The 23421-nt window shown below is 34.7% G+C and overlaps 1 protein-coding gene across 1 annotated transcript; it reads left to right on the forward strand.

Annotated features, from left to right (window-relative positions):
- Window positions 1–463: 463 nt before the first annotated feature.
- On the forward strand, window positions 464–22918 carry LOC129002543 (geranylgeranyl transferase type-1 subunit beta). Its single transcript, XM_054430421.1, has 8 exons — window positions 464–719; window positions 1284–1408; window positions 3056–3269; window positions 4848–4980; window positions 13330–13449; window positions 14141–14251; window positions 15962–16091; window positions 16560–22918. Exons 1-8 carry the CDS (start codon window positions 607–609, stop codon window positions 16676–16678), a joined length of 1065 nt encoding a protein of 354 aa, XP_054286396.1. The 5' UTR covers window positions 464–606; the 3' UTR covers window positions 16679–22918.
- The last annotated feature ends 503 nt before the right edge of the window (window positions 22919–23421 follow it).

A 23421-nucleotide genomic window follows, 5' to 3' on the forward strand; every position in this document is an offset into this window, starting at 1 on the left:
ACCTTTGAGATACAATAATTTATTGTTTTATGATCAATGAGTTTACCCTCTATCCAAGCTCTAGGTCTCATTAAAAATGCTGAAATGTACTCATTTTCTGTTACAATTTACTGCATAATAAATCTTGTTTATCATTTTAATAATGTAAATGTATTTTTTTGGCTCAATTAATTACATTATTGATCTTTCAAATTTCCGTTAATTATAACAACAATCATATTAGGCCATGTGATGTTGCATTGAATTACAGTATGAACTGTCAAAGCTTTTCTTAAAATCAAAGATTTCAGATAATTAAACATCTTACGCTTCTATTAGGTTATCAAGCTTCACTCTCCTAGAAAAAGGACAGCTGGATTCGGATTTTCAGCTTTCAGCTAGTTGCTTGTTCGCTAGTTGTTTTGTCTGTTAGTGTGTGGTTAGTGTCAACTGTCAATGTCAAATCCAAATGTCGAAACGAAAACGAAATGTCAGTCAATTTTGTTTTGTTATTTGTCAGTTTCAGTTTCAGTCAGTTTTCAGTTTGTTACCAGTAAAGTTGAATTTTAGGTTATAAAGTTTAAGTTGTTTGATATTAATCGGTATATTTAGGCCTTGTATTATAAAATGGTGTTGTATGATGAAGCACTCATACCTTTAGCTAAAAATAAACACATCAAATATTTTATGTACCATCTAGATATTATTCCGTCTAGTTTATCAAATTTTGATACCACCAGGTAATAAATTAGTCCTACTCCAAACAATTTATTATATTTGCAGTACGTAATACTATTTAAGTTTTCTTGAAAGCCTATTTAAACATATTTTAAACTTAAACCTAAGTACTTTACATAGTAGGCCCATAAGTGAGAAATCTTTAGTCCTTACTATATCATTGTATTTTGACATTATTAGGTTATGGTTGAAATAAAATTAATTTAATATATAACTTATATTCTTGGTAACTTATTTATCATTGGGCTACTAAGATGCTATCTAACGAAAAGGTAACTTAGCCTATGTTATATAGTTCGGTAACAAGACTAGGGTTTGGACAAGTCCCTTACGAAAACAATGAAATGCCAAAGACGTCCATATACTCAGAATGAAAAATAAGTTTTCAAATTCTATAGCCTCCACATACAAAACATATTAAACACTTTAAAATTGACAAGTTAAGGTACCAACTATTTATTGCACTGTTTACAAATGCCTCTGTTAACCATCATAGGAGACTTGATGATAGTATATATATATTTTAAATAATAGACTACCTAGTAATTTAATTTTTTATTTTTCAGATTAACAATAGCTTTCTTTGCAATTTCTGGATTAGATATACTGAATGGATTATCATCAATATCTGATACGAGAAAGAAAGAAATTTGTAATTGGATATATGGCCTTCAAGTCCTCCCAAGTTCTGGTAAGTATGCCGGAACCAAAAATTTTAAGCCGAGTTACCTGTATTTAAGATGAATCAGGTTCTCATTCCCAGGATTAAAGTCCTAGTTCTGGGATGTATGTAAATTTCAAGTACGCCTACGTGAAATGTAAATTCTTTAATTTACAGGAAAAATCACCCTTCACAAAGTCTTTTACATAACACAACCATAAGTTACTGTTTTTATTATTGAAAAGTCTTTTTGGCCTCTAGTGATATAAAAAAAAAAATCTGTATCGGGTCTCTAAGTTAGGTCTTTTCCTAACCGGACCTACAGTTAATAGCTTCTTCCCTATGGGGAAATTCGCTACAAGTAATTTCATACCACCACATTTGTTCAAACTACACAGAAAATACCACCCCCTCCGCAGCAAACTTGCAGGCTAAGTGAATTTCAATTTTTCTGGTTGGATTTTTACTAAAATATTTCCATAAACAAGACGTTACTATTTAAATAACATTAAATTAAATTTGCTATACGGGGAAGGTAAATAGTGTTTGGTCCAAATGTTAGTACAGGATAAAATAATAAATTTGCCAAATGTGATTAAAATTCATCCATAAACAAGTAAACCACAACAGTCTTCTTTTTCTCTATAAAAATCTTAAATGAAGTTTATTTTAATTTTCTCTGTAAACCTTAAATTTGGCAACAACACTTCAATAGCCTACATACAATTATTTGTTTTTTTTACCTAACCCGCCATGTTAAACTTCCCTACCCCAAGCGTGATGTATATAACTTCGTTACTTCTCGAGTGATGTAAAGTTGAAAAAAACTCACTCGGTGATGTAATGAAACCCATTTAAATAACATTGAGTGGATAACTTAAAAAATATACCTCTATGGAGCCAACGACGTTCAACGCTAGAAATCAGCTAGGTGTGCTTGAATATTATTGTTATGCTTTAAAGAATTTTCCTAACCTAGCTTTTGTTTGTAAATGAACGTTACTGTTAGAAGATGAGTGAAATGGATAATGAAGCATATTGCTCCTAACCTCCTGTATATTGTCGGGTCAGGTAAAATCTTGTACGTTACACGTTACGCAAGAGCGTGTTTACATCACTTCGGTGAACTATGCAACTCGCTTTCGCTCGTTGCACAACATTCGCCTGCGTGATGTAAAAACGCTCTTACTACACTTGTAATGTAAATAGCTATTAAATCTCTACACGATGTTATTATTGAAAATCAGGCATTCCCATGTTTTAAAGGAAAACAATAAAAATTTTTTTTTGGAAATTTCAAAACTCTATAACACCTTGTACCTATGACAAAATCTCGCACTATTTTACAAAAACAAAAAAATCTCTCTGTTTCTCAAACTCATTCAAGTTTATACCGCCCTATACCTTCAAGTCACATTTCATCAAAATCAGACAAAAATTACTTGAGTTATAGCGTTCACAAACACAAACAACACATTTATATGAATAATATATATCAATATATATCTCATATTAAAACATATAGGCCTTCATGTATAGACAATTTGAACCGAATTATAAGTGTTTATAACCTCTGGGGACATCAAAGTGAAAAAGTAAATCGGTCCCCGACCCAGGTCTTACTGTGCTACCTACGTTATAGGGAAATTCGCTAAAATATAATAACTTGTTTTACAGATGGTGGATCGGAGAAATGTGGATTCCAAGGTTCCAGCACACTCATGTATGAAGAAGCAGGTCGAAGGTCATTTATATCCACCTATGCCTGTGGTCACTTAGCCATGACCTACACAGGGTTGGCAGCACTGGTGATCCTAGGGGATGATCTGTCTCGTGTTGATAGACACGCTTGTGTTCAGGGAGTGAAGGCACTTCAACATGATGATGGAAGGTATGGTAACTTTTCTTTACCTTTGACATTACTATGGGCTTTATATTATATATTCTATATTATATATATATATATATATATAGGCCTATATATATATATTATATATATATTCTATATTCTTCTAAAGAACCTGCTGGTGTTTGTCAAAAAAGCTAATTCCCTAAAAAACACAGTCTGTAATCTTATTGAGGGTAAAAATTGTTTTCATGTAAAACTTTAAATGTTATTCATTATTATTCATTGTGACCCTTGGTTGGATTATATTATTGATAAAATAAAATAATACCTTATCCAACCACAGTTCTTTGTATGATGACTAGTTTCGTTCCTAGAATTGTGTCATCATTAGATCATGCAACCACATCATCAATATATTAATACATGTTGGTATGTCAATGTCAATAGGTTCTTTAAAAGACTGTCACAGTCGCACTAGTATAACCTTGTCATGTTGAAAAATTAATTCAAATGGAATACAAATGATAAACGGATTAAAACTGTACAGGCTGGCCAGCACTGTCTTATCACTGAAACTGACTAAATAAAACTAACTGAATCATGATGCTCCTTATTTTCTTATCTCCAGTGCCACCTGTATTTCAGTTTGTTTTGTTCTTCTTATTTTATACTTCTTTGATTGGTAACTTGTCAATATATGTTTTAAATTAATATTAGACTGGAAAGAGGTCTGACGATTTAAAATATTACATGGGTCAATTTTTATTGCTTTGAAGATGGTGAATTCTTCTTTGACATCAAGCTTAAAATTTTTGGGTAATACTTTAACTATTCCATGTTTGTTTTAATAAGTACCCTAAGTTGACACTATTTAATGTGTGCTCACTCTTTTTGGTAGGCCTATACACTTTTTCAAAACAGATATTTTACTCTTGTTTAAAGCTGTTCACACCACTTATAATCTTTCTTTTAGAATTACTTCTTTCCCCCACCCCTAATAGTAAACCCAACACTCTCATTAGGCTAAATACGAATAACATTCTGTGATTATATTTCATAGGCGTCTGACGCTTATTAAATTGTTTGCCAGTTGAAAGATGTGTATTGCTGAAGCGTTTTTACGATAGATGTGCATAAGTATCTTAAGGAGTTCATAGAAGGCCATAAATAGCGAAGCTGGCAGCAAATGATCATCTGGTTCTATCAAAACTTGATTAAAATTGAGAAAACCTTGATGATCAGTGTGACACGTGTCGCATCACACGGAATCGACTACCTTACAAATAACAAGCCTCGTGTATTTTTGATAAAATAGGCAGCTTAAACAACTTTGATTTTGACTTAAGTTTAATATTTAAATATTTTTTTACAAAACCCAGACCGGTTTAATATTTTTTTAATTAAAGGTCCATGTAAGATTAGACACAGAAGTATAAATGTGGACTCTTTTTAGTTTTTTAGAGTCAATTTTTGACTATTGACACATCTTTACATTGTACTAAGCAAACTTTACTTCTCTGGCTCTTAAGATGTAACACTGTACTCATGTATGTAAATAAAGATAATTGATTGACTATAGACATTAATGGTAAGCAAATTACAATGCTGTTGACATTTCAGCTTCTGTGCCACGTTGTCAGGCAGTGAGAATGACATGAGGTTCGTGTATTGTGCGGCCTGTGTGTGCTACATGCTCAATGACTGGTCTGGAATGGACATTGAGAAGACTGTATCATTCATCACCAAAAGCATGGTTAGTCAAATGTGTAAGCAATTTTATTTGCATTGGTCAAGAATGTTCAAACATTTAACTTCATAAAACCACAATTAAATAAAAAAAAACATTATTAGTTAGATATTGTATTTAAGATTGATGTTCGTAAAATAAACTAACTTCATGTTCGCCTTGACTGATAAAATAAGCAAACATCTTTGAATACGCTTATCTTAAAAAAAAAACTTTGGTTAGCTGACATTCATTTTCTTGTCTTGCGTTAGTATTACTGTTGTAAATGGACTTAAATTATGTAGAATGATAAAGAGAAAGGTGTTTTAGGTACAAAGTTTTACTCAATACAAAACAACAACATAGGCTAGCTTTCCACAAAACACATCTGGTATCCATGACAACTAACTTATACATAGAACACATGTGATACCAAAATGAACTATTCACACAAATCATATTTCAACACCCTCCTTATTTGTGGAATCCCTGGAACTTAATGCAGTCTCTGAATTTTTCACAGTCAAGCCTTTGTTGGAGAATAGGTGAAAATGTTTCGTCATAATCTGTTCCCCTCCTTTGAATGAATCCTTTGACAATGTTCCCCTCCTTTGGTCGAATCCTTTGACAAGTCACCTGACCCTTGTCATTTTCCTTTGATTTGAAAACCCATTTACAGTTTAAGGGTTTCCTCAAGGCTGGGGTTTCGACCAATTCACAAGTCTTATTTTCGATTTGAGACTTAAACTCACGGTTCATAGTGTTCTTCCAAGAGTCTTTGAACTCACTATTCAATGCTTCTTCGCGAGATATTGGATCGGATAGCTCGCCAGAGAAATAAGTAACATAATCGTTCAACGCAACTGGGAGGTTTCTGACGCGCTGCGGTCGAGTTGTTGTGTCCGGAATAATGTTCATGTCAGTAAAATCAGTTACATCGTCGTTACTTCGGTTTACATCGGATCCTGTAGGAAGCACATCATCATTATTGGGCACACTTGGACCGGTTTGTGTCTGACCACTAGTACTGTCCTGACTATCAGACACATTTCCTGTAGGTTCGGGAAACACGTAAAAATCTAAGTCTTTATTCACATTTTTCAATAAAGAACTTCCCCATTGATTTTCAGAAAAGGTAACGTCCCTAGATATGAAAGTAATTTTCTTCTGAGGATCATACAACCTGTACCCTTTACTAAACTGACAATAACCAACAAATATACAGGGAGTAGATCGTAGACTAAGTTTTTTACGTTTCTCGGCAGGAATGTGAGCAAATGCCTTACAACCAAAAATTCTGAGATGTTGTAGAGTAAGCTTCTCACCTGACCACACTTGTATTGGAGTTGGTTCCACGGACCTGCATGGTGATCTGTTCAGAAGGTAAGCAGCAGTATTTACAGCTTCAGCCCAAAAACTAGATGGAAGCCCAGACTCTATCAGCAAACATCTTGCTCGTTCTAGGAGGGAACGGTTGAGACGCTCTGCCTTTCCGTTTTGCTGAGGTGTGTAAGGACATGTAGTTTGATGCACAATACCTGATGACTTAAAAAACTCAGTTAAGTTGCGATTACAGTACTCCGTACCATTATCTGTACGCAACACTTTTATCTTCTTGTCAGTTTGTTTTTCAGCATACTCTTTGAACGTTTTAAAGTGACCATTGACTTCGTCCTTTGATTTTAAAAAATAAACAAAACACATGTGACTGTAGTCATCTAAAAAGGTCAAAATATACCTAGACCCACCAAGACTATTCACTTCCATAGGACCTACCAAGTCAGAATGCACTAGCTCCAGATAATGACTGCTTTTAGACTCACTCTTAGGAAAAGGTAAACGATGGCTTTTTCCTAACATACAGATATCACAAATAGTTTCTGGCTTACTACCAGAAATGTTGATATCATCAGCCAAGCCATCAACTAATCTTGTAAGGCTATCGAAATTCAAATGTCCCATACGCTGATGCCAGAGCGTTAAGCCACTGCTTTGCATGGATAATGCAGATGTGTTCATAGGCATATCCAACTTAAACAGGTTGTTTATTAAACTAGCAGAAGCAATGAGCTACCCTGTTGAATTGAAAACTTTGGCTCCATCACTATTGAATACCACAGAGTTTCCTTTATTTACAATTTGACTCACTGATAAAAGATTAACTTTTAAGTTAGGCACAAAATGTACATTACTTACATTTGCTTCCGAGACCTCACCAGAAATACATATTGGAAGCTCCAAATCACCGACGGTATCAGTCACCATTGTCTCATTATTCGCTGTGGTGATCGTTAGTGCTTGGCCTTTTCTTGCGTTCAGAAGCATATTAGCATCAACACATAAATGACAAGATGCACCGCTGTCTAAAAAGAACTCATTATTAACGCCCGATTGCATTGAAAATGCAGCAAAGAGTGACGTATTAGATTTGCCAGAGTTTACGTTATTTTTGCCCACTTCTCTTGTAGATGTACAATTCTTCGAGATGTGACCGTAAACATTGCATTTATAACATCTCGGACCTTTCTTCACATTTTTGTCCGAACTACTCGTGTTTCTGTTCTTTTGATACACTTTGTGAACAGTTTCTCTTGAACTGGAACCATACAGTGCAGAATCAGTTCCTGCAAAAGTCATATCACGTTGTACTGGAGACACATCTTGCAATAACTTCGTTTTTATCGCATCCGCCGTGACTTTATTGCCGGAAGATTCAATTCCCATTATCATTGGTTCATACCGGATGGGTAAACCAGCTAGTAAGATTGTTCCAACCCATTCATCGGTTACCTGCAGACCCACATTTGTAAGCTTGTGAGCAGTTGTGACTATGCGGTTCACGTATTCCTCAACAGAACTACAATCTTCCAGCTTTGTAGTTATTAGAATACGGAGAAGTCCAACTCTCCTGCTTAATCCATCATCTTGAAAAGCCTTCGTTAAATTGTCCCAAGCTGCCTTTGCGGTGGTTGTGTTTTGAATATGTACATAATTCATCGGATCAACCAATAAGATCAGCTTTGATCGAAATTTAGTGTCCTTTTTCTTATCCTGTTCTACACCAGATACACAGTCCCACAAATCCAAATCTTCCAGGTAAGCTTGTACTGCAAACTTCCATGTATCAAAATTCTCACGACCTTTAAGCCTTTCAATTGGTAATGAATTTTGAGTCATATTGCTGTTACAAACTTATGAAGTTGGTATTCTTTAAATGAAGCACTGAATAAAATATCCTGGGCCCATAACCTGTTGTAAATGGACTTAAATTATGTAGAATGATAAAGAGAAAGGTGTTTTAGGTACAAAGTTTTACTCAATACAAAACAACAACATAGCTTTCCACAAAACACATCTGGTATCCATGACAACTAACTTATCTAACAAAAAACCACTAAGTGGTAACACTTCCCCCGCCAAGTCAGCAACCCAAAAAAGACAATAAATCACCACTTTTCCGCCAAGTAAAACAATGTAATGTATGTAAGTTTGGCAACTTGGCGGCAGACTTTTGCTTGTTTTTTTTTCATTAAAGTTACGTTGGTGGATAATTTCACAAATCAACTTCTCTAATTAATTAGTCCAACTAAGTATAATAATTTCGAGGTAATCAGTAAATATAAAACCATCACTATTATGATTTTATGAAATGTGACACAAATAAGGTCAAATTTTGTAAAATAAGCTCTCATCTAGCAATGTACTATTGGGAGAGATACTTGCTCAATGAAACTAATTTTATGGTATTTTTTAAAGTGATCAAGCAAAAGTCTGCCGCCAAGTGGCCAAACTTACATACATTACATTGTTTTACTTGGCGGAAAAGTGGTGATTTATTGTCTTTTTTGGGTTGCTGACTTGGCGGGGGAAGTGTTACCACTTAGTGGTTTTTTGTTAGATTGTATTTATTTTTGTAGAAAATTAACAGTTAAAATAAAAATCCTCTTTTCTCTTATATATAGACCAGGGCACAACTACACATAAAATGCATTGGTGTTACAAAAGTGTTCCGATAATTAAACCCGTATATCTAAAGACTAGTGTAAATTGAGCCCTTATTAGAGAAGTAAAAATGTAATCAAACAGATTAGGTTTGTTAGAAATAGCATAAGGCAAAACAAATATTGAAAAACTCATTTTCACCACACTATCATGTTTTTGGCTGTATTACATACGTTAATTGGTGGCCGAAAGTTACGTTTTGCTGGCGATGCCAGCTGTCCATAATTTGGGGACCGAGCAGGTTTTTACAGGCCGGGGCCGCAAAATCAGCTGTCCGCTTACTTACTTAAAACATGAATGCATTTTAAATACACAATCAAAATCCATAGCATTGCAATAGGATTGTGTTATTGTCACCGTTGCCTAGCAACTGTTTATTTTTATTTTGCTGATTCCTCAAATTATTTCTTCACATAACCTTAAAGTTGTAGTTGTGTTGACTATCAGTGTGCATTATTATAGTGGTGAATAGTGGTAATACGGTATAGTGTGGTGAAAAATAGCGTTCGTACCACGGACCAAAATGGTTTTGCAGCTCTCGATCGATTTAAGTTCTCGACTTCGTCTCGAACTTAAAAACTATCTCGAGCCGGCAAAACCTCATTTTCGGCCCTAGGTACGAGATATACTATTTTATCCTAAATTTACATATCACTTTTTACATTCACTTTTTTGCTTGTTTAACATACGTAGACGGATTTTCCCGATTGTTTTATTTGTTTTAGTGTATCAAAACATAAAACTAACCTTATTTAGTTAAATAAATTTTGGCAATATTATGAAGAAACAATGTTAAAACTAACCTTAGTACTAGTACTAAGTTTCAAGTTCCTAGGTTTCATATGTTTTGATAAGTAGTATTAAACTGTTAAAAATGACGAGCTGCTGTACCAGTGTACCATCGGTACACTGCATTTTTCAATGGAAAGTATCGGGGAATATCACTGCTCTAAGTAATTTTATATAGTAAGTAGCTCAAATCATTCGGTATACCTGAAAAAAATACTTTATAAAAGTTTTAAAATAATTTTTCAGCTGATCCTATGAATTTCTCTAACATTTTAAATTAATTGAGATTTAATCGCAGCTGATCCTTCTTTTGTTTTGATTTTAATTCCATGTTATTTAAATGGGCCAAAATCGTACTTTGAGGGCTTGCCAAGGGTTTATGGGTCAACGCACCGACTTGTGACCCTCAAAAGGCACATCTACACGCTAAGGGCTTTCAAACAACATAAAAAACATTAAAATTGAGCCAGTGGTTTGGGCTGTAGGTCCGTCAACATTTAAGGAGAAGAAGGAGAACACGGAAAATTTGTGAATTTTCAAACTAGTTTTTCTTGGCTCAAACACAACCTTTTTTTAAATCCTTTTTTTTATTTTGCCAAGAATGAGTGCCCCTATCCAGTGGATGAACAATTATTTTAGTAGCTTTTGTTTCTTCAGAGCTATAGACGAGTAAAAAAGCCACTTTGTCACGTCATGTATATATACACTGCAGCAGCTGTGTACCGCTGGGGGACTTGGCGGGGCGGAACGCTGCCGCGTTCCTTAATACATAGAACACATGTGATACCAAAATGAACTATTCACACAAATCATATTTCAACAATTACTAAGTCGTCAAGTTTAAGATCCATCCGTTGCTGCAAGAGACTACTTTCTTTAAGGCTTTTAGGAAACTCATCAGGGAACTACAATTGCTGGGAACAATTGTCACTAAAAGCTGAATCTGTACATCAATTCCCTTCTTCTCCTGGCACCTTTTTCAAGTACTTTATTGTCAAAACGATATTTGTTAAGTGGACTCAGAATAGCACATTTGCAGGAATCACTTTTATCATTTTTTAAAGTTTCACTTGAATGAATATATAACATCTACTAATGTTCCATTCCTAAAAACCATGAAAATTAACACAGATGCCGATTATTTGCGACTACTGGATGGCAGTGTAAAGTTGTTAAGTTCTCTTCTATACAGACCATCTACCGTCACCACAGCACAGGTTAAATAAACCAAATCAAGTTTTCATATTTAATTAATTGAAAATGTTAATATTTTCTTAGGCCTACCGCACACGAGAGACTTTTTAGTCGTAGTCGGGAGTCAAAGTCGGCCCCATAGTAGTAAATCTGAGCGCGCACACGGGCCGACCGCAGCAAGACAGTTGGCAGACTGTCTGCAGACAGTCGGGGCAGTTTGGTGCTGACCGATTTCTCCGCCGACTGCTCCCCGACTCAACTGTCGTGTCTTATTGATAAAGGCATGGAGATAAGTTTGATCGCGCACACTGACGATTAAAAAGTCTGTCTGTCTGACAGTCGAGTGCATTGTTATCATGTGTATTATTATTGTTATTATGATAAGTATTATTATTTGTGTGTTATTGTTATTATTATGGCTTCGACAACCACCAGTGCAAGTGTTTTGAGGGACGAGAAAGTTGATAAACTTATTGATGAAGTTGAGGCACGGTCCCCTCTTTATAAAAAGACTTTGAAAGAGTATTTGGTCATAATAAAAAAAAATACCCCCGCTGCAGCAAACCTGCAGACTAAGTGAATTCCCATTTGCCCGATTTAATGTTTTATTTAATCTATTTCAATAAAATTAGGATAAACGAGTACCTAGCTTTGCTGCTACAGGGAGGGTATTCAGGATGTGTTTTAGTAAAACATTAATAGCTGAGTATAAAACAAATAGATTTGCCAAGTTTTATCAAAATACATCCATAAACAAGCAAACTACAACAGTTTACTTGTTCTACATATAAATTACATGACAATTTTAACTTTAAACATTTTGGAATTTCCCTGTAACCATTATAACAATTAGCATGCTAAATTATTTGTTTTTCAAGCTCTGCAAAATGTTTTCTAAAGAAATTGCGGAATCTTTTGTTTTTATGGTAAAAAAAATGGGAAACCCCCATTTTTACCCGATAAAACCCCCCATAAACCCCCGTTCCCATAGTCATGCTGGTTTGTGAACTCATTCAAATAAATACATGTAGATTTACACGTTTGTACCAAATTTCATCAAAATCAGATAATTTTGTTCGATTTATCTTGCTAACGGACAAATATATATATATCTAATATATAAAATTCTCGTGTCACAGTGTTTGTCTGCAAACTCCTCCGGAACGACTTCACCGATCGTTATGAAATTTGGTGTGTAAATTCTGTAGGTATGCGAATCGGACGTAAACTATTTCCCGTTTCGAAATTCTTAAAAGGGCTCCGCCCCAGTGGCTCTGGAGTTTCCCATGTTAACCTTATGAGAAATGGAATTAATGAATCTTAACAGCTGTTTCAATTAAACAAGTTGGTTCTGTTCTATGATGTTCAATAGCACAAGGAGCACAAGGTTGGTTAAGTTACAAGGATTACCAACAGGGTGCAGCACTATTATTTCTTTTACATTTATGACATCAGCTAATTTGCAACCAAAATGTGAGTGAGCGTAGCGAACGAACTTCAACCTGGAGGCGAGTGAGCGTAGCGAACGAGCTAACCTGAAGGCAAGTGAGCGCAGCGAACGAGCTCCAACCTAAAGGTGAGTGAGCGTAGCGAACGAGCTCCAACCCAAAGGTGAGTGAGCGTAGCGAACGAACTTCAACCAGGACGTGATTGAGCGATGCGAACGAACTTCAACCAGGACGTGATTGAGCGATGCGAACGAGATCATCTTGAAAATTAAACGTAACGGTACTTTCTTTCCATCGGTCTGTCTTAGGGGAAACCTATAACTTAGGCGATACGAAGTTCGCCGGGTCAGCTAGTATATATATATATATATGTGTGTGTGTGAATTTGAACGGATAGTGTCTTTGAAACACTATGTGTGTATTTGAAGCTGGGGTATCAACAATTGGTAAAAAAATCAACAAACATTCATGAGCACATGAAAAATTTGTCCGGATATTTCCTCAAATCTGAGTATAGAGGTAAATCTGGCCTTTCAAGGTTCTCAGACTATAAATTAGATGCACCCAGTATTTTCTCTTAAGTTTTCTTGCACAAAATCTTGTCAGTAAAGCACATATGACAGCGGTTTCTGTCATATACATCCATTTGACACTCGAAAGACGACTAAACAGTCGGGTCGTGTGCGCACCCATAGTCAACAACCAAACAGTCTTGACGACTTTTCGATTGTCCCCCCGACTCCAGCCAGACAGATGGCCAACAGTCGGCCGACAAAAAGTCTCTCGTGTGCGGTAGGCCTTAGGCCTACAACAGAACAAAACTTTTCTTTGGTTTATTCAAAATTCAGACAGTTTAGACAATATTTGTTAAAAACTGTTTAAATAAAGTTAAAGAAACTAAACAGTTGTTTATAAATTTATTATCAATTTAATTTTCTTACAGTCGTACGACTACGGGATTGGTCAAGGGCCTGACCTGGAGTCCCACGGAGGTGTCACATATTGCGCTGTAGCGGCTCTCACACTCATGGGAAGACTACATAATGTATTCAGCAGAAAACAGGTAATATTTTTTACGGATTGCATCAATTTAGTGGCTTCAATATCCACAGTTAGTCTCTTTATCATTGTCCCTTTAAATAAAGCTCCTTCCAGCTTCCACTTACTGTAGATGAATCCCTTCCATGTTCATCTCAAGTCCTTTTTTTATTATATCTCACCAGTTCTTTTGTTTTGTTTTAACTCTTCTCTTTCCACCAATTTCTTTCTTAAGCTAAATTTTTGCCATGTCCTTGATCTATCCTTCAAAATACAATGTTTCATCCTTCCACACTTCATCCACCCTAAGAAAACAATATTTCCTATTTTGAAATAAACTACTCAAGACATGCATGCCACACTGGTTTGAACTACAGTTGTCTAATACCCATAAAATCCTGTCTCATCTTGTTTTTATATAGACGTAGGCCTAGTCAAGAATATCATTTCTGAAGAGTGTATGTGCGACTAAATAAAATTATAAAGTATGTAAAAATGAGATTGGAAAGATTCAGCAGCGTGTGATTTTCATTTTGAGTTGTGATTTCCTAATTTGAAGGTAATAGTGATTTGTTTATGGTTATTGTTCACAAACATTTTTTGTTCAGATATTTGGTTAGGCTTAATTTGTAACTTTATGATATGTGTTTTAACTATACAGAACATTACATTTTCTTTCAATCCGGTTTAAAAAAAACATGTGAATGATCTGACAGATAGAAGGCCTGAAGAGGTGGGCAATCTTCAGACAAGTTACTGGCTTCCAAGGAAGACCTAACAAACCAGAAGACACATGCTACTCTTTCTGGGTTGGAGCTACTCTTAAGGTATTGTCTCACATTTTTAGTTTACTACACAGTAGACTCTCAGTAATCCGGCAGGTATAGGACCGTGATACTGCCGGGTCAGCGAAAATGCTGGATTACTGGAATGTTATCAATAAAACACTTAAAACATGTCTCTGAAGATCGCACGATTGGAAACCGCTATTGCCACAATCGTGCATGACAACGAAGACGTTTCGGTAACCGCAGGAAGCGATGATAATGTCTACAAATACGACATACAACAAAAAAAACACATCTCTCAAAAAAAATTATATCTCCATGTGTATAAGTCAGTTATTGGCTGCGGGAGATGATCAGCATTTTGCTGGTAACGCGGAAGACATCGATAATGTCTAATAGGATGTGGCCATGGGAGATGTTCAATATATCGCCGTGATCGTGCAAGATGACGACGATGTTTTCAGGACCGCGGGAGGCGATGATCATGTCTACACGGCCGTCGGAGATGATCAGAATTTTGCTGCTAACGCGGAAGACGACGATAATGTCTACACGACTGCGGGAGATATTCAGAATTTTGCCACGATCGCGGAAGACCTCACCCGTCAAAAGACGCCGGATTACTGGAGTGGCGCAGTGCCGTATTAGAGAGGGTCTATTGTAATATGTTAGTTTTAATGTGATTGAAAATGTTACTTGCTATAACTCAGCCAACCTAACTGTTCCAACACTGGAAAATCTAAAGAGTGCAAATAGAAATGAGTCTTCTTCCAAACTTCTACACATTGTTGTGGTGACGGTAAACAGATTCATTCAGGGTCAGGGCGCCACGGCTTTGGAAGGTAAAATATTTAAGTACGTTATTGGCAAACCGCAAACAAATTTTACGGGAAACTCTTAAACATGTAATCAATGACAATCAATGGCTATTCTAAAAAAAGGCAATCCTTAGCTTTCGTTTTATTCATAAAATAAATACCATTAATTAATATACAACTCGTACTATTACTACTTTTACGTCTGGCATGTGACTTGTTGGCAATACTGCGAGTCCGAGACACACACACTGCGTATTTGCCCACACGCCCCACCTACACTTGCTTGTTTCTAACCTCAAACTCTTACATCAACTCATAGTCGTTTCGTGATGTCCGTTGTGAGTCGTAAATTCAATGTTTTTAGTTAAGTTCAGTGTAGTTGTTACGTTTATAAAAAATACTTGCAAAACGTTCGATATCGATATATCGGACGTTGGGTCCATTGACGCAAACCCCCCAAATACCTTTTTTGGGGAGGGGGTGAAAATTTAAATCTCGCCCGAGCGTCTATTACCCTCGGGGCGGCCCTGGATTTGTTAATTTACTAGTGTCTTCTCTTTTACAAACTAACTGCTCAGTTATTACAGATGTATTCTACATAATGTTATTCAGGAACATGCCGAAAATGTTGTAGTACAGCTTTAGACTATGTTTGATATAATGTTATTGCAGCCCTTTGTTACGACACTCTGGAATAAAATTTTTTTTCCAAACTATAAAAAATTGATACCATCAGAAGTTAGTGCCAACATGCCAAAATAATTGTATGCATGTTAAAACCACACTCTGTGTCAGCAAAATTGGTAAACTAGAACAGCGCTATGCTTAACTGTTATCCGAACTGTCTGAAGACTAAATGAAACAGATATTAATAAAAGGGAGTATGCTGTAGCATTTGTCAATACAATTGTAAAGTTTAATTGATGTACAGCTGTTGGAGGTGTTTGATTTGGTTGACTTCAAGGAGAACCGAGAGTACGTAATGAGCACTCAGAGCACTTTCTCCGGAGGATTCTCCAAGTGGGCAGACTCCTACGCAGATCCCATGCATACCTATCTTGGTAAGGGAGTTTCAGATCATCCTATAATTTATATCATTCCGTACTCACATACGTTTGAAGAAATGTTAAGTTACACATTAAAATATTGTTTTTTCCTTGCAATACAAAATGTTTTGGTTCAATGTAGGCCTATTCCTTTGCGTACATCGGTAGGTTATTTACCTCATCTGACTGACCTCTAAGAGCTTTGAGTTAGGTTTCTTTAGTTCTGTGGCAGCGAATTGTGTCGTGTGCTGACAGGACAAAGTCAGTTCCTCTTATTATGTGTGAACATTCCCACTTCTTTGTTAACTTGAATTACATCTACTTACAATTTATTGGATTATAATCATTAAGATAAAATCTATGACTTCCAACTTGAGTGTTTAAACTGATATGCAAAAATATCAGGGGGCATAAAAAACCCACTTTACAATCAAATACTAGTGGTACATTTTAATATACATTCAACATTCAACGTTGTTGTAGGTCTCAGTGGTTTGAGTTTGATGGGTGAAGAAGGACTGCAAGAAGTTCATGCTGCCCTTAATATCACTCAACGAGCCGTAGCCCATCTCAAGACAGTTCAGGACCAATGGGCTTCGTAAGGACTAGCCTAAATGCCGTCTGAGTCATCAACTAGAATGTTCTCTATTCAGGAGTATCCTGGACTTTTCATTTAGTTTGCTTCTTAAGGCTGTCAGTACACTCAAGGTGCCTTAACAATTTTACTTTTCCCTCTCTCTCTTTGTGCCCAAAATTGTACATACTTACTGGAGACGTAAAAATAAAGTCACCATTGATCCCGTTGGATCGATTGCAATCTAGTGACTGTCTATGATTTTGTGGTGGATAGTTTGAAGTTAAGTTTTCTTACAATACTGAAAAAATAATTACTCCTGTACCTTGATAGATTCATTATATTATTTGCTTTCAGCTATGTTGTAAACTTTTTGAGCAAGAGATTTTATTCAAGTTGAACAGGTCTAAGCAAAGGCGTCACATGAGTGATGGGAGGGGGGTCACAGGGGGGCGTTCTTTCTACCTCACCAACAGTAAATTCCCCCCAAAAATATTTCTCTACTCTCTTAAGTTATTTATACCAAGTTATATTAGGGTATTTACACCCCTCAGCCACCTGGTAGGGGGGTGTTCTGGTTGTGCCCGTCAAATCTATGGGTCACGTGACGCCTCTGTCTAAGATATTTATCTGAAAGCATAAAAATATTTCAAATAACACTTATAATAATTTATTATAGCCTACTTATACTGTTTACTCACAAGATGGTAAATAGATATAAAAGATGGTAAGTGGTGGTCAATTTCGATTGGACACACCAATCATCATCAGACCCAATAGGCGAATGATCCAATTAGGCGACCCAATAGATTCCCCTATTGATGATTGGAGTGTCCAATCAAAATCGATCACCACTTACCGTCTTTTATATGTATGTCTTGTGAGTAAACAGTACAAGTGTAAATGTATTATTAAAAGTGTTATTTGGCGTATTTTTCTGCTTTCTGGTAATTTAATAACACGTACGATGCTGATCAAGAAGTTATTCAAGATATATATGTCTGGTTTAGGACCTAAACCCTTTACATTTTGTACTAGTGTAGGCCTAGTGTCAAAACTCAAAACCGAATTTCAAAACCACTGAAACATTGGAAAAGTTTCCATTTTGCGATTCTATCTACAAGTTTTGAGTTTCAAAACCGAAACTGCTAAAATATTTTGGCGTCGTTATTATGGTTATTTTTAACAGAAAATACAAGGCGAACTGCCAAGGTCACAAGCCTTCCGTTAACAGTCGTTTATATTCTCTAGTTACGTTCAATTACGTATCAAATATGTTATTATGAACTGTATTTTTTGTAAAATTAACCAGGCAAGTAAACAATTTGTGAGTTAAGGTTTTCAGATTCGGTATTTAACTTTTTAAGTTTGGGTTTTGAGATTCAATAGTTTTAAAATGGGCTAAGCTATCCTTGATAATTGAGCTGGATAAAGATAAGCTGATCTTGATCGGTATAAAAGTTATCCTATCATTAATTCTAAATTCATCCTCTATTAATATAGAAATATGTACCTGAGTCATGTATTTCATCATTCGGCACAGTAATTCAGTAAAGATAGAAAATCTGAAAAAGTAAGATATTTTGGACATTTGGGTCACTAATTAATACTTTGTATAACCAGTAACTACTGAGATATCTTTTCTGCAGTTGCCATAAACTGGTCAGTAATGATGCCATTTAGTCCCTCTGGGTTTGTGTATAGTACTGTAGGCATATTTGTATTTTTTTTCTTATAATGCTGTGCTATTGGTAAAGGTTGTTTTCCAATCTGTAAAAAGCACAAAAGTAGGCTAACATTATTATAGTAAAAAATTGTTAATTATAGAAGTTGAATAGATATATACTCTTATTAATCAATAAATCATTAAATAAAATAGGATCAATAAAACATAAGAGATGATCAAAAGTATGCTATTGTGAAATGTTTAATTTTTAGGGTAATAGGCTAATTTTGTATGATATTTATATTTATTTTCTGTATATGCAATTATTATTATTTATTTGTGTATATTTTATATTGATCATAACCGTTCTTTAGGCTTAAAATTTGATTTTGCCTGTTTATCATGTATGTATTGCTTTTAATAATATTTTAGCTCTAACTTCTAAAGAAATTCCCCTTTTTCGAGTACTTTAAGTAGGCTAATTAAATTATACAACCAGCCTAGTGCTTTATTTTGATGGATTATTTAAATATATAATACCCCTGCCACAGCTAACCTGCAGACTAAGCGAATTTCCATTTGCCTGATAGGTTTTTCACATAAATCTATTTAAATAACAGGTTTGCTGCTACAGGGAGGTTAATGAAATGTGTTTTTAGTAAAATATTAATAGTATAAGATAAACAAATATGCCAAGTTTCATGAAACTATGTTTATAAACAAGCAAAATATTATAGTTTACTTAACTTCCATAAGAATAAGATGGGAATTTTAAATTAAAAGTTTGTTTAGTTATCTCCGTAGTCAATAACTGTGCAAAAAAAAACTTCAATATACTTAATTATTAGTTTTATAAGCTCTTCATAATGGTTTGGAAAGAAATATAAAAATTTAATGTTTTAAGGGTCTAAAATGGGAAAACCCAATTTTTGCCCCATAAACCTCTGTTCCCATAATCCGATCATGCTGGTTCACGAACTCGTTCGAATAAACGTAGGTTTACAAGCTTGTACCGAATTTAATCAAAATCGATAATTTTTGCTTGAGTTATCGTGCTAACGGACACACACACACACATACATAATACTAGCAGAGTACCCGTCCTTTGTACGTAGTTGGCATATAAGTATAAAATGCTTATTGCAGTTATACTCGTCCTTTACGTTTGCAATGAGAGAGGACACGGCTTAAGAAAATTTGGTTCTTTTAATTTACGGTATGCTATAGTATAGCACATCTACCATAGCCATAATATTCTACCACTGCCCCTAAACAATAAAAAAGTGAAATGTGAGCTAACAAAATTCAACCCAATCCGACCAGTATTTTTTGCGTTTACTTGTCACAAACATCCATACATCCAAACTTTCTCACTTATAATATTAGTAGGATGAATTTGAACGGATGGTGTTTTTGGCTTCTGGGTACATCAAAACAAAAAAGAAAATCAGCTCCGGGTCCAGGTCTTACCATGAGACCTACGTTTAAAGCTATTTCTCTATATGGGAAATTCGATAAAAACACTGTAAAATAAAATGCCCCCACCGCAGCAAACCTGCAGATCAAGAAAGTTTTCATTTTCCTGATTTGATTTTCAATTACAGTAGAACCCTCCGTATCCGACGATGACGGGACCAGGCCATGGTCGGATATCAGGAGGAGCATAACCTGCAGTCTCCGTGACATTAGTAATTGTCTCCGGCGACCTTGAAACCACAAGTGAGCATATTAAAGTCTCCACGACTTCGGAAATCGTCTCCCGGGACTGCTGAAAAACCCGTCATTGGCGACAGTGATGATTGTCCGCCGTGATTACGGCAACATCTGCGATTGGTGTTAGCGCCCCAGACAGGAAACAAGTAGACACAGGTTTCAAGTAGGATATCTTGAGGAGTCGGTTATTCCAAGGTTGGATATGAGGGGTTCTACTGTAAATCTATATCAATAACTTTTGGTATAACAAGTACCTAGGTTTGTTGCTACAAGGAGGGTAATAAAGTGTGAGGAGGGTAATACATTTTTTCCCCGTAACCATTAAACATACAAAAACACTTCAATATACTAAATTATTAGTTTTCATCAGTTCAAAATGGTTTAGAGAGAAATTAGGAAATTTATGTTTTGAGGGTCAAAAAGGAGAATACCCCTGCCACAGCAAAGCTGCAGGGCCAGATTTGATTTTCAATTAATCTATTTCCCCCATTAGGTTTAACAAGTACCTAGAGGGTAATGTAGTTTGTTTTTTTAGTTAAATATTAAAAGCTTAGTATAAAATAATAGATTTACCAAATGTGATAAAAATATATCCATACTTACTTATTCTCCGTAACCAATAACTGTTAAAAAACACATCAATATACTAAATTAATTTTTCTTTCAACTCTTCAAATTGGTCTAGAGAGCAATTGGGAAAGTTAATTTATCAGGGTCAAAAACGAGAAAAAAACAATTTTTACCTCATAAATTCACCCATAAAACCCTGTTCCCTAGATCCTATCACGCTGGTTTGCGAACTCATTTGAATTTTTACATGTTCGTACCAAATTTTATGGAAATGAGATCATTTAAGGTTGAATTATCGTGCTAACGGACGCACACACACACACTATATAGCTTATACCCTACCCCATATGGGAAAATTGCTAAAAACTTATTTTTACCCTATAAATCCCCGATTTAACCCTGTTCCCATGGTTCGATCACGATGGTTTGCAAAATTGTTTGAATAAACCTAAGTTTACATGTTTGTACCAAATTTTATCGAAATCGGATCATTTTAGTTTGAATTATCGTGCCAACAGACGCAGACACACATAATATCAAAATTCAAAATCGAAACGGATGGTGTTCTTGGCCTCTGGGGACTTAAAAACGAAAAAGTAAATCAGTCTCGGGTCCAGGTTTTACCTTGTGACCTATGGTAATAGCATGGATAACACATAGTTCCTTAGTAGATTTCCCATCCTTATGGAACAGCTGAATGCAATTTTATTGTTGGTTCTGTCCGGTTTTCTGTAGATGTTGTGTTTTGTTTACAATTTGTTTCTATTATTTTCGGGTTAGTTTCTCATTATTTGTGTCTCACTGTTTGGTTATATAGTTAGTGGACGAGTTATTATTTATGATCAGATAGTTTTATTTGGTTAAGGTAACACAATAGTCCCTATCACGTCCATGTTAATTTCACCATTTTTAGGTACACCTAACTTCTTTAAAAATTATCCTAGCAACCTGAAATTTTTATACATTGTCTTACGCACCTTTCTCAACGATAATAGGAACCACTTTTGTTCTAAAGTTAAAAATAATTTTTTATGCATTTTTTTTAAACATAAATATTTTATCACGTTTTTTAATTAAAAAATAATTAAAACTCGGGTTGTATCAAATATTTTGTAATTTCACTTCCTATTATTATTTGTTAATATACACAGAAGGTCTGTAAAAAATTTCATTAAAATCGGTTCATAAATGTGTCAAAAAAATGTACCGGACGAAGAAAAAAGTAAATTTTCGGTAAATCGCATATAAAGCCTTAGTCGCTGTCATGCGATCACTGAAACAGCTGTGCAAGATTTATAATAAATGACAAAAAATCTATCAAATAAATTTTATTATATAACATATTTGGTATCTATGGATTCAGGATTAAATTTATAACTAGAATTAATTATAAAAAAAAAATATATTTATTTTTTATTTTTGCATATAAATCCTTAGCCGCTGTCATGCGATCACTGAAACAGCTGTGCAAGATTTATAATAAATGACAAAAAATCTAGGTATCAAATAAATTTTATTATATAACATATTTGGTTTCTATGGATTCAGGATAAAATTTTAAACTAGAATTAATTATAAAAAAAAAAAAAATTTTTTAAATTTTTGACTACTGTGTTACCTTAAACGAGATTTTAAGTTACTTTTATAACAAGAAACAAATTTTAAACAAAACACGACATCTACAGAAAACCGGACAGAACTAACAATAAAATTGGCTTCAGTTGATCCATAAGGATGGGAAATCTACTAAGGGACTGTGTTTTATCTATGGTAATAGCTTATTCCCCTATATGGGAAATTCGCTAAAAATAGTTATTTTGTGCACTGACTTGCAGATGCACAGAGGACAATTAAATCAATTATTCACCGCACAAACAAAATAAATGTGTTAATTTCCCTTCTGTTATACCTCAGTTGACATAATTGTATTTTTGTATGGAAACATCTGTATAATATTATATTTTATTATTAAATTAAATGTCTAAGTTAGGTTATGTGAGCTCTCAACATCTGGTACTTGTAGGAAATATTCGGATAAACACTCAGGTCATGTGTAGAGTAAAGTTCTATCCAGACTAAATAAATTTGAAAATAATTTTAACACAGATAATAAACCTTGTTTTAAATAAATTTTAAGCTTATAAATATTTTAGTGGTTACTAAATAAAACTTGTCAATTTCCAAGAAAAGAGTTTATCTATTTAATGTTGCAACAAATGTGTATTGTATTTATTATATCATAATATTAAGCTTTTTTAAAATATTTTGTATCATTAAAAACTAGCAAAGTATTTAAATGGTTTTAATATAATTTAAATTATTTACATAGTTAAGTGTTAATGTGATATTGTTTTTCTAGTGGTGTAACATAGTTGTTATAATTTATTAATGCTCAAAATAAATTTTGATTATGTGTATTTTTTGTTTGATTTAAAACTGTATTATCTTAAAAACCCAATATTTTCTATTTTTGTTTAGAGTAATCTTTTAAAGTCAGTTAAATTTTTTCAAAACCTTCATAAGTAAGAAAGTTTTTGTAATGGGCTTTTTGTTCAAACTCTGCTTTAACAAATCAATGTCACTGATGTCATACAAATTTAAAACGTTTCAAATGTTTCCACTGTAGCATTGCTTAACAACAGTTATTTTCAAGTAATTAGCAAACAGTTGTAGGCCTATTTTAACTTGAGTGGGGCCGAGTGCCGTTAGCCTAAACACTTTGACAAGGGTCAATTTACAGCCTGAGGCATGGTCGGGGCGAATACCAGCCAGGTACCAGTGACCGGTTCCACACTAACCAAACCTGCTGATAATACAAAAAT

The sequence above is a fragment of the Macrosteles quadrilineatus genome, unplaced genomic scaffold (genome assembly GCF_028750875.1).
Source record: "Macrosteles quadrilineatus isolate MER2022 unplaced genomic scaffold, UCM_ALF_1.0 Scaffold_9__3_contigs__length_116548681, whole genome shotgun sequence".
Classification (NCBI taxonomy): Eukaryota; Metazoa; Arthropoda; class Insecta; order Hemiptera; family Cicadellidae; genus Macrosteles; species Macrosteles quadrilineatus.

What these genes read in the sequence shown, in the direction of transcription:
- LOC129002543 (XM_054430421.1), top strand. Translation starts at nt 607, where the DNA reads ATGGTGTTGTATGATGAAGCACTCATACCTTTAGCTAAAAATAAACAC. An exon ending in TCAAGTCCTCCCAAGTTCTG is followed by an intron (nt 1,409 to 3,055) that starts GTAAGTATGCCG and finishes CTTGTTTTACAG; the next exon opens with ATGGTGGATCGGAGAAATGT. An exon ending in CATTCATCACCAAAAGCATG is followed by an intron (nt 4,981 to 13,329) that starts GTTAGTCAAATG and finishes ATTTTCTTACAG; the next exon opens with TCGTACGACTACGGGATTGG.